This window comes from Spea bombifrons, chromosome 1 (genome assembly GCF_027358695.1).
Source record: "Spea bombifrons isolate aSpeBom1 chromosome 1, aSpeBom1.2.pri, whole genome shotgun sequence".
NCBI lineage: Eukaryota > Metazoa > Chordata > Amphibia > Anura > Pelobatidae > Spea > Spea bombifrons.
The window spans coordinates 44,394,701-44,410,992 of record NC_071087.1 but is presented as its reverse complement, the minus strand read 5'-3'; the positions used below and the strand labels follow the sequence as shown (position 1 = coordinate 44,410,992).

The 16,292-nt window shown below is 38.5% G+C and overlaps 1 protein-coding gene across 10 annotated transcripts in view; it reads right to left on the bottom strand.

The window, feature by feature from the left end:
* Positions 1-16,292, bottom strand: part of CAMK2D (calcium/calmodulin dependent protein kinase II delta) — an 86,021-nt gene that overhangs the window by 66,891 nt on the left and 2,838 nt on the right. For all 10 annotated transcript variants that reach the window (XM_053461453.1, XM_053461454.1, XM_053461444.1 and 7 more), the window contains exon 2: positions 14,185-14,279. In XM_053461453.1, the coding sequence (XP_053317428.1) occupies positions 14,185-14,279 (95 nt within the window). The remainder of the gene's footprint in view (positions 1-14,184; positions 14,280-16,292) is intronic.

Here is a 16,292-nt window from a genome sequence, read left to right as displayed (position 1 = left end):
GCGTCACTGCTATATAACCAAACAGGCCCTAAACACAGAAAGAGTCTTTACAGAATGCAAGAAGGCTGGAGGACTCCTCTCCGGCCCCCTGGGAGTAATCAATATCTGATTTTAAGAAAAAAAAATGCCTGCCTAAAAATAACACTTGCTTCCTTAGAAGAGGCCAAGTATGATATTTAAACAATACTGGCTCCAACGAGCTAAAATGTTTATTCTCCGGAGTTGCTGGTTACTAAATAAAAAGTACCAGGCTTTGTTTTGACCATGAAATCCCATGTTTTTCCACTCGGCTTTTGAGGATCCTCCGGTGCTGCAGGTCTTCAGGAGTCAGGTTATTGCAATCACATTGTGCACAGCCGAAGCAGCTCAATAAACCACTCTCATATCACATTTATCTGGAAGAAAAGGTAACCTTACCGACACTTAATTTAAAATATTTAATAACATTTCCACGTTACGTTACCAGTCTCCGAGGTTTCATTTTAAAACATGGTGACATAACACCTCTGTTATGTAAAACTTCCTTACATTACAATGTTTCATAGGAGGCTGACCTAAAATCTTAAGATTTGACTTTTTTTTCTCCAAAGGAAAATAGTATTAGAAATTACAAGAAAAAAAAATGCTACCGTTTATTCAGTAGTTGTGTGATAAGGAATGCATTGAAAGAGGGCGCCGCTCTAGAAATGACTCACGGCTTATTTGCCATAGAGTTAAAGTTATGAAAGTGAGAATGCAGCTCTAACAATAGACAGCAAGAACGAAGAATGGCAGATTACAGGGCATGTCACATGCCTATCGATCTGTAGACGATAGCGGCCTTCAATTCACAGAACACTATAGATATGTGCGAACATTTACTGGCTTCACGAAGATAAACACAATACTAAAACATCCTGCTAGGCAGTTCTTAGCCGGTTTGTTTGCCTAGAGCACAGTTTATACATGAGAAGCAATACAACGACGGCTATGTTCTTATTCCCTCTAGTGCGAGGGAATTCTGGACGACTTGTATAATTGTACTGTATTTTCACAAATATCAATGCTAGACCGCAGATTAAAAAGTCGCATAAAAAAGCAAAATGTCATCTCCACGCATGCATGCCTGAAGACCCCCATCCTCCGCAACCACCAAGCCAGCACTGGAGCAGACGGGCGATAAGTATATTACATGCAAGAAGTGATCGGCGGGACACATCTTCTGCACAGAAAACAGATGGGAGGGTGGGAGCATTATATAAAAAATGATATAAGGTATTGATGAAAGAGGTGCCAGCATAATAAAACCTACTACATTTATTCTCTGTATAGGGCATTTATATATAACAATGGTTTCATTTATTAGGGGCTCTCATACAAATTAATACATCTAACATCCCAACCATGTTTTCATATTCCTACTGCACATTATGTCATGTGTCCTACAAAAGGGATCTAGAAGTGCTTCGATAAGAACTCAACAGCTTTGATATTGGACATATAAGGGATTATTCACTAAAGAGGGAGTTCGTAGGAGATTCTAACATTAGCACTTTTCATTATACAGGGTGAACTTTGTCCTTTCACTAAACAGGGTTCATGATAATGATGCAACAACTCTGCAAACTGACCCGAAACCCCTAAAGTCAATAACACCTATGGATCAGCCACTTAAAATGTATGTACATAGATCACAAATGTCAAGAAAAAAAAAATGTTAAGTGAAAAATCTTGATGTTTTATTAAATTGGAAAACCAAACAGGACCAATCTGGTGTAAAGAATGTGTAACCACAGAACGGGCTATGCTTCACACTTCATTTACATCTTGGTATTTGGTTTTGCACACTTCTACCTGGTTTGTGTAAAAAGTAGGTGTAAGCCGTTGCATTTAAGGGTGTCTAAACCAGATTTCAAATTATTTACTTTTCATGAAGATCCTGGAACACAAGCGCTGTATCTTGGCTGGCTTCATGAGAAGTAACCATACGAACAAGAATTATTTGCACCAGTTTCCTATCTACCTTTTTATATATTGACCGATGAACACAGTCATTCATACATGGTAGAATTCCAAGATAAATATCATTTTATCAAATTAATGCTCGTCTTACTTTGTTATCCTATTATTTTTAACGTATCTCTTTCGGGGGATTGATACAATCATGCAATATCACTGAACTGTGCTACCGGAAGGGATTCCTTTAATTTCCTGAGTTACCACATCAGTTACGTGGCATATCACATATGGAGTGTACATCCAGTACAAAAATACGTGATATTTACAATATACAACTTGAGATTTTACAATGGCTGATTAGCATTCCTACTCAATAAATCTAAACCATCTACCTCCATAATAAAAGGTTTTTGTTATACGTACCAGATGGCTGAAGAACATCTAGCTCAACCATCACACTAATATTCAAAGTTAGAATAGAGAAACCCACAATGTAGTTATTTTAAAAAAAAAAGGTATTATACACAACTACCAGAATTTTAAAAAGTACTTTGTGCTTCAGACTTAATGCTGGACAACGTTAAGAGTAAACTTTAGCTGAAATATAGATTTGTACTACATCAAGTTAACGGCAAACTGCACTGTTGTGAGGAGATATTGAAGGAGCCTAGTTTGATCACCATTTACAAAATTAAATTACTGAACGCATTTGTGCAGATGTTAGAATTTTGTGAGTCAGCTTGATATTTTTAGAAACTAAATAAATGCCCGTAGAGACCAATATAAAATGACATAAAACATTAGGAGCCAGATCTTAAATAATCTACGAGCCATTGCTATCTCTGGGGTTTGCCAAGCCATGGCCAGGCCCAGACTGACAATTTTAATGGGCATGCTAGATAATGAGGTTTATTCCATATAGTCTAAATTTGCAGGGGTATAGCTTTAGCTCGCCAACTTCACTATGCATTATGATTAGCTGACTGTGCCAAGTTTCCCGTGCAAAAAAGGCTGAACTGGCCCTGCATAATGCATAATTCAGTCACGTGACTTTCAATAACTCTCACGCATTCAACTACACATTATACAGGGCCATCCATGCTCTTCTAGAAGAAACTCACTGGTATTGGCCATAAATTGCACCATGAACTCCCATGAAAATTGCTGTATTAGCGAATAAAAAACAATATTTATAGATACTAACATCCCGTAAATCAACGACAGGAATTGCTGAACAGAAAAAAAGAAAGCTGAAACTTTTTTTTAAAATATTGGTAAGGAAATGACATCGATTGCATATAGACTCAAGTAACACTTGGAACAGGCACCCCTATTATTAAATGAATTGCACAATATTACTTTCCCGAGCCACAACACTGCTGTGACCTTGCTTCCATGGACACACGGAGTATATTTACAAAATATTGTCTCTGGAAAATACACAACCCGTATTTGTCAAACAAAGATAATGTGATTATTTAGAAGGGCTAAACCTAAAGTGCAATCCCGTGAGCGTGTAACCTGTACTTTTCAATTCACTGAACACAAACAGATACGAAGGCTAAGTACATAGAAAAAGAAGTGTCCTGCTTCCTAGAAATCTGCCGCTGTCCTGCTTCCTTTTTGTTTTAGGTGCAATGTAGTCTATTCCATAAACACACAGGGACTGCGTCAAAGGACTGTCACGTTTAACCCTTTCAGTGGTTATCTTGTAGCACTCAATCACAAGGTTAGTTTTATGCCCACTGTATGATTCCGCTGTAGTATGGATAATAAATTGCTTGGTTGCCACTCCTTAAAAATGTAGATCTCTGAAAAAATGATTATATTTAGATTCCATAAGTAAATCATTTTGGCATTGAAGAATAATTATCTGACAAGCAATTTAAAAGAATAAACACTTAGAGGGAGCTATGCCTTGATGTGTCCATGGTTTAACAAATACGTTCTTCCATATAACAGATAATAACAGATTGTAAACTTGCAAGCTCCTTACCAGTTTATCTTAGACTGTCAATTCTAGCCCCCCTTGAATATATGTATTGTCAGAACCGGAGCGTAAATTGTTGGAGCTATATAAAAGATAATAATATCATTATTTGTTTGAAAAGCAATAACAGTTTGAGTAGATCAGCGCAAGTTGTGTCACCTTCCAGGGTTGCCATTGTGTCACACTGACAACCTGTGACATAAAAAAGCTCTCTTGATCTGACAATCTTGCATCTTCAAGCAGTAAGTAAAATGTTTAAAACAATGTAAAAAAAAAAGCCTCCCAGAGCTACATGACACGATAACACTGTGATTGCATGATGATGATACTATTTTCACAGAATTATCACACTATCCCAGTTGTTCCTTCCGTGTTATTACTGGCTTCACACATTTGCCTCTGTTTTCATACCAAATTAGAGGCCAGGTGATCGGCATATTTAGATTTCTAATTTCCTTCTTTTATAGCGATGATTGTGGGTGTTTGATGAAATTTCCAGTGTCTAGCAATCCAGGTTTTGGCAGCAATTAGGGTTCGCATGGCCAGCCTCTGGTAAGTGAATTGATGATTGTGGATAACATTTCCAGGAGAGCTAGAGCTGATGAAATTTTTGTTTCAATTTTTTTCTTTTTAATTTACACATATCATATTTGGAGCATAGATCAATCCTAACCCTAGGCTGCCCCTCAGGAATTGATTTGGAATAGCAAGGAAAAGGTCACCTAATATGAACGTTACATTTCTATCAGTCTCCCAATGGTTAATTATTACCATTTATTGTTTTACATAGCACCATCATATTCTAAGCGCTGTACAATGAGTAGACAGGATATAACACGTAGTATATAACTGAACAATTTGACTTACAGAAACAACAGGTAAGGAGGGCCCTGCTCAAACCAGTTTACAATGCACCCATTTACTCCTTAGGATGTCATTTCGGCCATATGGGCCTTTGTCTAGTTGGAACCCTTTTGATTTTCATGTTTGGAATGGAATGATTCTCTGTGTAGCCCCTTTATCTTCAGATTACGATGTATGTTTAACGCTTAGGGTCTTCTGAACAAGATGAAAATGGTAATAGTCTGATTGGTGATCTGTACAGGCCTTGACTGTTGATGTGGGTTCATAACATAAAGCTAATTATGCCATTAATTTAGTATAATGTACTGAAGCTTAGCTTTATATTAGCTTTAGCTATATTAGCTTTGTATTAGCTTTCATAAAAAACAATGCGTGTAGCCAAATGCTTTATCTGCATCTAGAGAGACCATCAAGAGGTCCTCTCCATGTTATGCATTACTGAAATCAAGTTTTCTAGTGTTATTGGGAGCTTGTCTTTCTTGGCTGAAGCTTTTTGGCTAGATTTTTTGTTTGTCTTATTATATAAAAGTTAACTGACCTGAAACCGATTTTCATAAAACATTTGGCCTCTGAACTAACACTTGTCAGCCATAGATATACCTTTTTTATGCCCCCTAACAAAAACCGGTTCTGTATATGAATAGCCAACAATGTTCTAGACTTATGCACTAAGCTAGAAGTTGAGTGTCCATGGTGAATCAAAGCATATGACTCTTAATTAAATCATCACCAGATGTTGTATCAGCCTATTACATGGCAAGCACTATTCAAGATGTCAAACAACAGCTCTAAAAAGCCTTACTCCGAATTAACAGCGATTGGCCCATGCATGAGAGATGCGTTGTTAACACTAAACCTACTCAAAAAGGAGTCTGTCTTCTTGTAGAACATATATCTTTCCAGCAAGCTACGCTATGACCTGGCAGCTGATTTTAGCTTGAACAGAAAACTGCTATATATGACAGACTCTAAATATATCCACAGCGGCTGCCAGCGATCAGCATTCAGAAACGAGGTAGTTCTTTCATTTCAGTTTCCTGAGGGAATCTTTACGTACAAAATATTTTCAACTGGCCGCTTCCTAAAGTAGGTCAGGAACTGAATGAGCGTGGAGCTGTAGTTACACCACACAATGGAAACATAGTAGGTGCGTTTTGTAACAGAACTATTTTTATATTCTCTCGGGTTCAGCTCAAGTGGGAAAATGTATAAATGCATGGACGTATCACTTATATATTTTAATAAACAAATCTATAAATAAAATGGGGACAGGTACAGCCGCTGCTCTAGACTGGACAACTACTGTAATGACATGTGTTACTACGATTACCAAACATGTCTTGGCTTGTGTTAGGTCTTTGTGTTTAAACATTTTTTTGCAAGTCTACTGGTTCCTTAAGTACATGATATTGTACTACATTAAGTAGTCTAAAATTGTAAAAATATCCCCCATGTACAATTTTCAAACCCGACTTATTCTCCTGGTTTAAACATCCAAACTGCAACGTTTTAAGCAAATTCAATTTCGTATCTCCATTTTCTCAAATTCCATTTTTGTAGATTAGACCTGCCTTATTCTGATCTGCAGGCTACTTAAGCTTCACAGTCTAGGGTTTCTTAAAGCTGCTGTTCTACCTAATCTGTCTAATTTAAAAGGGGATGTATCATGGGAGAAAAAATGTTTTTCAATTTGAGCTTAAAATACAAAGCCATGGACAACAATTTTGTCTCATTCACAATTTGTGCTGAGAACACTTTAATTGCTGTGTGACACAAAAGCAGGCACTGATAAATTGCTGCCATATAAACTGGGGGGAAAAAGCTTCCTAAAAATTGTTCTGTGATTAAACCTTTAGCAGAAAGAATAAAAGGACAGATCTGCAAAGGTGTGTTTTGTTTGCATGCAAACACCACATTATGTAAGTACTGCAAGCAGGCAGGACAATGTCATACTGGGATTATAGGTGAGTAGGTGTGCATACTGGGGAACATTCAGGGTCACACTGTCTGGAACTGGCAGCTTTATATATTGTGATCACATCGGAGACTCATGATTGGCGCTTTTCTGACATGGTTGTATCCCTGCTTGAATGCAGGTGACTCAATTAAGATTATATTTCAATAATGAGAAGGCAAAGTTTCCATGATGGGTCTCCTTTAGAAAGTTACCAGGTAAGTATGTTTGTCTACCAAAAACATGGCTATGACCCATTGGTGGCCATGCAGAAGGAAACTCCTTGGAGAACCACTGCTCTATTCGATGCTAATGAAGAGAGTGGTTCCATGATTCCATGCAAACTATGCTCAATGAAAAGGCACATGAAGAGTGGAGACATTTCATAAACATCAGCATATCCAAGTTTTAAATATTTATAAACAACCCGAGGACATTGGCAAAGTTAAGATAACAATACCTGCCGGCTAAAAAACACAAGATGAACAGGCTTTCTTTATATACGTTTTAACCTTCATCAACAAGTCCCATGTATATCTGAAAAGCTTCATTGTGCACAGATATTCTTACTGGCCAAATTAAGAACTATGTTTAAAGTACAAGTCTAGCGAAGCTGGGAACGGACAGCAATTGCGAAAAGTCTTTCGCTTTGGCCTAAAATTATTACACAGACAAAATTTCCATGAGCCAAATCCTACCCACAAAGTGAGGTTAATATCCTCTGGAAGTGTGATTCGTATATTTCCCTGAGCACCGTAAGCATGGAAGGGAACATTTGGACTCTAAGGGGGATCCTCCAGAGATTACCAAAGGGAAAAACTTTGTCAGAGAAATAGTTGAGCTGAGAACAGACAAACAATATTGTCAGGATTAGTCCGATATGCCGATCTGTAAAGGGACTTGTTAGCAAAATTTAAGACTCTCCTGAGCAGGACATTTACTGCAGCACAAGCTATCTAAGCAATGTCTGAGCTACTCCTAAACTGTGCCGTATACAAGTAAAGAACTCCAAACAAAACATCTATTGAACATCCAGCTAAATAAAACAGAACAACAAGAGGCAACAGAACAACAATTGCAAGCTGGAAGACAACAGGAATGGAAAAGTGGTGGCAGATTGGGATGTTGGACAAATAACATAGGTGAATAAGAACATTAAAATGCAGACCCTGTTTTAAAACATACAAAAAAAGAATAATACATTTAAACTGAATGGATGCCAGCTTGCCAGGTGTATCCAACCCGCAAACAGCACCAACGTACTAGATGCTGTACGCCAAAAATGATATATATTTTTACAGTGTATACGTGCAACATAAAAAGCATCTGATCATTAGCCTTGCATTATCTCTGTCAAAATGGTAAGTAAAATGTAATGCTGCAAGCGCTCCATGAATTGTTTAATATGAAAATAAGACCTTGAAGACCTTTCTAAGGATACTTTTATCCTGATACTGCGCCATTTTAGCACCCCTACTTTGTAAAATCTGTAATAGGTACCATACTGTGAATACTGTACCATAGGTGAATACTGAGCAATACCTATGAAGAAATGAGAACCATGGTATCAACCAAAAAAGCAAAGGTGAATGCAGTATTTAAAGGAATAAAATACTGTCTCAGCGGGGAGACTAGTGTTCAGCGTCTGAATGAAGTCTAAATACAGATTCACAGGCTAGCAATAGACGAAACAGGCAAATGCAGTCTCAGTAAGGAGCTTATCAATCAGAGATAATCCCGTCTGTCATGCAGAGGTGAATAATGCGCATGGAAATATGCACCCTGCACAGCTTCGGTGAAGCATATTTATTTCAAATCGGGATGCGCAGGGCTGATTTGTTCACTTGGCACACACTGCCGGGTGCGGGGAACACTCCTGACATGCAGCCTATGCATGCCATTTTAAATGCAGAGATAGCGTGCTTTGCAGTACATAGTTATGGTGAGCACCTTTTATTAACATAATTAGCTGGATAACAACGGAACGCGGAACGTCTGTGTCACAGGGGCAAAAAAAAGAAGTGACATTATCTCACATGAGGGGAAACTGAATTTCTATTATGTTACACTACGGAGCGGTTTCATCAGAGTGGAAAGTGAATTAATGGTTGACGAAAAGGTCCAGCAATATAACCCTGCATGAGGGAATAGATTGTGTAAGATTGCATTGCTCTGTTAGATGTGTCTCTAATACTTAATAGCTAGCGCTATTTCAAAGGGAACAGACATCACAATGAGCACATCTTGGTTGGCAAGTCTCACGTAAAAAAATCAGTTTGACTCCCAAACATTATATATACACAAACTATATATTCGGAGCCACCATGTATAACTGCAGTTGCATTATTGACCTTCTGTGAAGGATCAAGGACATTGTGGATGTGCTCCCAGCCTTCTCTCTAGCTCAAGATTTGTACTACACAAAAAAGGAAAAGGGTTCTAGGAACGAATGCATTCATCCAAACAATCTAATATGTCCAAAAAAAAGCAGGGATTAAGAAGTATCAGAACAAAATGGGTAAAACAATACATTTCAATATAATAACCTAATATATACAGTACATATTCCTGAGCTACAGTGTGTCAATTGGTTAAAATTCCCTCTACCTGATGATTAACAGTCACAGAATCCATATTTTCACACTGTTTTCTCTATATTAGGTCACACATAGATAAACCAATATTAACTTATTAATATATATTATGTGTGTGTGTATGAATGTAATATATTAATATATATTACATTCATACACACACACACACACACATATATATATATATATATATATATATATATACACATCACACAGCAAAGCAACCCACAGCTAGCCACATCCAATCCTGATACCACTGCTCATAATGGATTGTAGAACCACTAACATTACCATCAATTGTTTTGCAGTGAGGTATCCTGGCCTAGGTCTTTGGTGGCAGGTCCATGGAGTGGCAGGTACAAAATCGGGGGCGGGTGGCCAGATTGTCCTCTTGGCCGACCAACTCTCCACCCCCCCCAGCGTCCTGTTGCACAATGGGCAGTTACAAGGGAGGTCTTTGATCTCAACAACCGATTGGCATTTATACTATGGAGGTTGTGCCAGCTCAGCACAGCCTCCATAGACTGAATTAAGACATGGCACACCTGGGTGACATCATATCCTGGCACATCATGTTTTAAAGGAGCAGCGTGTTCTGACCGTGGAGAGGACGGCTGCGAAGACTGCCCTAGGTCGAGCCTTGGGCAGCCCCCAAAAGTAAATACTTCACTGATGGCTGGGCCTGTATACCTGCTGTGTCACATGAAATACCGTATCCCTGGGCATTCTCTTCATATTAGCGTATTCCATCCATTCTGCTACTGGTTGGACCTGAAATCTCTTTTCCTAGTGAACATTCTCCCAAATGTATTATTTCATGTTAACCAACAAAGAATACAAAAGGCCTTTACTCACTAATCTGGGAGGACAGTTGAGATTCCAGTACCCAGATAATTCTGTGCATCAGCGGAGTATTGATCTTTTGGCAGCCCCCCAGATAGGAAATCTCATCCAGACGCTCCGTAATTTAAAGGCATGCATTGAGTTCTCAGGATGGTTCCTTTTAACTGGCTCATTGAGCAATGGCATAATAAAACATACCATAAAAATATATAAACCTCTCTCAGAAAAAGAAACCCAGATTATTCCTATTTATTCCAAATTTTATTTAAATTTGTTATGTTTTACAAAGAGACAAAAAGAGCAAGCAAAAATCTGAAAAGGACACTCCTTGAAAAGATACATATGTTTGCTTGCATGTCCCTTTAGACAAAATTAAATGTAGGTACTTACAACTACTAAAATGTTTTGACAAACTCCATGAGCTAGGGTCAATGAATAGTTTTGTGGCTAGACTAAAAGGAAGCTAACTTGGCTTCAGATATTGTATCTTAGTTGACTATGAAGGAGTGGTGTTTAGGGAGCCACTAGCTCGCCTTACTAAATAAACATTTACAATCGAGGATGGTTTAATTAATATTTATGCAAAGCCTAGAGCCTAACCAAAAAAGCAACATCTGGGAAAAAACTGTACTGCACTACAGATCAAAGGTATTAATTGAAAGGTCATCAGTGTTCCATAAAGGATTTTCTATTTGACATCATAGCAAAAGCAACCAACATGGAAGATCAAATATCATCATGGCATATAAAGAAAGCAATTATAAAAAGATTGATTGGCACCCAGATGATTTGATCAAGGCTATGGGGATTAATCAGAAAACATACATTATATAACCAAAAAGTATGTAGATATCCCTCATAATTATTGAGTTTAGATGTTTTACCCACAGTTGTTGCTAACAAGTGTATAAAATCAAGCACATAGGCATGCGATCCACATAGAGAAACATTGGCAGTAGATTGTGTCATGGCAAAGAGACCAGTGACTCTAAATGTGGCACAGTTTTGAATGGCACCTTTGCCCCCAATCAATTTGTGAAATTTCCGCCCTGGCCCACTGTAGGTGCTTTTATCGTGAATTGGAAATGTCTAGGAGTAACAGCAGTTTTGGCCACAAAGTGATAGACCACGCACACTCAAAGAATGGAGCTGCTGAGTGCACAGAAAAATAGCTTGTTGTGTGTAGCATCACTCATAGTTCCAAACTGCCACTGGAAGCAATATCAGCACAAGCACTGTGTTTCAAGAGCCTCATGAGATGGCTTTCGATGGCTGAGCAATGAAAGGAGTTGGGTAAAGCACACCGCCACTGGACTCTATAGCATTGGAAACAAGTTCTCCGAGTGAAGAATCACATTTCAGTATCAGGATGTCTGATAAATGAATCTGGGGGTTTTTGGATACCAGAAGAACATTACCTATAAGAATTCATAGTACCTGCTGTGTGGTTTGGTGTAGCAGGGATAATGGTCTGAGGCAGTTTTACAGAGTCTGGGCCCCTTAGTTTCAGTGAAGAGTAATGTTAATGCTACAGCATAAAAAAACATTTTAGACAACTGTATTTTTACAATTGTAAATTGTAACATTTTGGGGAAAGCCATTTCCAGTATTACTGCCCCCTGCACAAAGCAAAGTCCATGAAGGCATGGTTGGATTAGTTTGGTGTGCAGAAGCTTGAGTCGCCTGCTTAGAGTCCTGACCTTAACCCAATTGAACACCTTTGGGATGAATTGGAATGCTGATAGTGAGCCAGGCCTTCTTGCCCAACACCAGTGCCTGACTTCACAAATACTCTTTTGGCTGAATGGGGACAAATTCCCACAGACACACTCCAAAATCTTGTGTAAAGACATCCCAAAAGAGTGGAGGCTGTTGTAGATGCAAAGGGGGACCAACTACATATTAATGCTCATGGTTTTAGAACGGAATGTCCACCAAACTCATATAAGTTTTGATGGTCAGGTGTCCACACTTTTCGTACATTTCATATAACATGCAGACTGAGGTACTGTCCTTAAAAAGAAAATTATAGCTCAGAGATAATGCAGAGGAATAATATAGATCCTTTGAACAGAAAAATGTTGAATATTACATACAAAATTTGTCTACAATACATATATATTGCTTGCTTTGAACTAAAGTACCGTATTTGCTCTGAAAAATACCCCTCTTCTTATATTCAAGGCTGTCTTATAATCAGATCTCATATAGAGGTCCGACTATAAGACTAAGATCCAGATCGCCTGCAGCTCTGCAGGGGACCTGGATCCTCCTCTCTGGTAACCTCCGCGGCTGCCTGCCGGCCGGCCCCACTAGACACCAGGAAAAAAATAATTTTTCTCAATCATAGTTTTTTATTAAATATGAAAAATGGTTAACATGTGAATTAATATTTACTAGTAAAACATTTTTCCTATAAGGTAGTCTTAAATTCAGGCTTTTTCTTTTGTCCTAAATTAATATTCAAATCTTGGGTGGGTCCTCTTATAATCAGGGTTGTCTTATAATTGAGCAAATACGGTATTAACACATCCAGAATTACACTGTTTGTAAAATACCCAGGCTACAGGTAAGCTTTAATTACAGAGTTCAAAGGTGATAAAAGCTGTCTGCTTAACAGCCCTCTCATTTCGCAAGCGCATTCTTTGTATGGAATGAATGCTGTAGGAATTACATTTCACCCTATGGGAAGACCTCCCACTAAACTCATTTTGCAAGCACATTCTTTGTATGGAATGAATGCTGTAGGAATTACATTTTACCCTATGGGAAGACCTCCCACTAAACTTGCATTCCACACGTAAGCAGATGAGGAAAGCAAATACCTGTATGTCCTAGGAACATTAGACACCATGCAAAGTGCCACTAACAGAACCACTATGCACATTTTTTAACCACTTGGGGTGTGAATATGTACCTTTTTTCAGGTCATTCTTAGAAGGTATACATTTATGAAAAACAAGATATCTAACTAAGTCCTTTGTTTTATATTGTCTTACAGTTGGTTCCAGCTGTAGGTTCCTTAATTGTGAATGTGAAAAATCTGACCCAATAATCAAAATGTACCAGTTAGATAGTATTTTTCACTATACATGATACAGGGCCATCTGTATAATCCTTCCTGAAGCAGAAGCTTGCTAAGGGTTGGGTCTTCATGGTGAAGTCAAGGAGTTCAATTACAAGTCTCTATCACTGAGCCGAAAGCAGCTATCCAGCCGTCGGTTGCACCATTGTCAGGAGGCCACCGGACATTAATTACCAGAGTCACCTCAACACCACCATTCTGGCCCTGGTTGGGAGGGTAAACAACACACTCACCAATTGATGCCAAGTACCCTATGGAAAACGACTATAGTAAGCTACATATTGTATCCGTAGTTCTCGATTAAGAGGTATAGAACGTTAGCGTTAAAAATACAGCAGGCCTTGCTGAGACGAGTTCATTGTAAATAATGAAGAGAAATGTGATTCAATTAAGCTCTGACCTATTTAATTCACAACAAGCTGCAGGAACGTTTTACTCCCATGTTGCAGGATGCCTCACAGGCAGGCTACTGCCCATTAATGAGCCTAAAGCAAGATTACTCTTCTTTGAATCATCTTGCTACAACAAGTCACGCTTATCTGTAAGTGATTGTAAAAGCCATCAGCACACTGCAGTGTAATTAAAGAAGATTTCGGAAATGCTACACTGGTCGACAAATATTATATATATTGTATGTACTATGAATGCTTTTTTTAATGTTAGTTTTTATGTTTAGCTATATAAAAATGGATTCTGAAGCAACATGCAGAAAGTGGTCTTAACAGATCCTATGACATCATGTAGAACGGTGCATTCAACGGGACATTCGATTGGTTGCTAACTTTTCATCAGAGCTTCCATTTTATATACATCCATCACCCGTTATAAAACACTATTGCATTTACCACCATGTACAATAAAACAATTCCCATCTATCATAAATTGTTGATGGTTTTTTGGTTTGAAAACTACCTACCCCTTGCAGAAAGCTTTTTGGTATTGATAATTTTGGCAGCATACTCTTGTCCTGAGGTAATCTTCAAGCACCGTCTCACCACAGAAAATGCTCCTCTGCAAAGAAATTTACAAGGTGTCAGTGTGTTTAAATAGTCCTTCTGGTGGTAGTTATCAAAGAAATAGGTTCATTAAAAAAAACAGCAGCTACTTTAACATCTACACAGAACCGTGCACACAAAATAACCCGTGAACCATGCAAATATGTTCATTTGTCACTTAGTATCTCACCACGTGGTATCTATGTTTAACTCATTTGTCCTGCAGAGAAAACATATCACGTTACAGTTTCTCTAGGGTTCAATTCAAACAATATAAATGACTCGTTTGAATTAAACAACAAAAAAATAAGACTTAAGAATGCTTGATTGTTGATAGGAACCGAACAGTTAGTACAGACTGCCCAATCTACTATTTTGAGCATCACACTTCACTTTTTAAACTAATTTCCCCATTAAGCATGGTGTTATGTTCTCTGCTTGTTATAAAGCCATGGCTTATCAAATTACCTGCACGTCTACTAACCAGCCCCAAAATGCAAGCGCTCCAGTGCTACTTGTCATAGGGCACCCCGGCGCTCGTCACCCCGACAGCACACAGAAAGGAAGTGCTGGGTCCACATAAACCCAGCTTCTGAACCTACAAACCAGTTCTGTACAGAGCCAGAAAGTGTCCATTAGGGGAACTACTAGGAGCCAGGAAGCAAAATCTAGTCTCCAAGATAGATTGGCATCTGATGTTTGTCAGACCCTGTATAAAGCAAACGCATAGGGAAACATTCTATTGAATACAAGTAGGTGCTCTGCTTAGCATTCGTTTTCTGATCGGATGGCAGGAACCTTTTAGTGGGTACACGTGATGTGTGGTGATCATACAACTGGCTGTTATGTGCCATTTCTCACATAGATCATTAGAAACTACCTTTTTTGTAATTCCTTACATATTTCAACAAACAGAAATAAAAGCAGAGAGGCCTCATTATTTTCGACAAAAAAGGGAATTCTTATTGAGTGATGCTTATTCACAATCTCATTCATTCGCTCAAAAAAAGCCTGACACTAATCAACTTATGGATATTTTAGAGAATTCTACATGCTGCTACCACAAACTATACACAAGCAACCTGTGTGTGTAAAAGCAAGGCCAGAGGTGTTTCAGACATAGGTACTTAAAGGACAGCAATTTGTGGTGATGGATCAATCATCCATCAAAATCTGTTTAGCAGGCCCTCAGCAAGGAAGGCAGCGGCCATTGAAAAGGAGCATAAGTGATCCCTGACACTGAAGAAGCTGTTCATTGGAGTGTGTGAATGTGCTGTGTATGTAGCTGAGTGTGCTACGTGTTGTGCATGGATGAGATTGCTCTGTGTATGTTCTGGCATGTGTCATCAGAAAAATTATTTGAGGTCCACTGACTTAGATTACCGCCACCAACTTTTGGGATAACCCTGGAAATAGAATTGTCTGGATAAGAGATTGGAAGGTATAAAAAAATCAGCTAGAACTATTGGTTGGTTCTGTTTGGTCATCATGTGCATTTTTGGAGGGTGAGATACTGGTCAATAGATTACAAAACATAAACTAAAAGAGATACCTAAAAGGAGGAAGGAACATTTTATGAATACAATGGTGAATTTAGTTCTGTTTTATGGTGCTTTTAGCTTAACATGAGTTTCCAAATAGCCACTAGAGCATGGTGACAGAACAGAAAGTTGTGGATCTAACCAACACTCCACCAAATTATTTCCAATTTCACATTTTAGAAGGGAATTTAACATTTAACTAGTGCAAAAGCTATCTTCAGATTTGTTGCCGCTAAACCCCCAGGAGAAAAGTGACTGTGTTTTTGTGTTAAAAAAGCTGAATAACCACGCTGGATGTGTACATGAATCAGGACAGGTTTACCAGAATGACACAATCGTTGCTAACCTGCTGTCAGATTTCACACATTCCCAACCCTCCTTACTTTGCTTGTGCCAATGCTAGCGTGGGGACACGTAGATTAGGTTCTTTAACCTTTCAATCAATTGGGCGTACAGCTTGGGTTTGCAGGAGTTAAATATTGAACTAG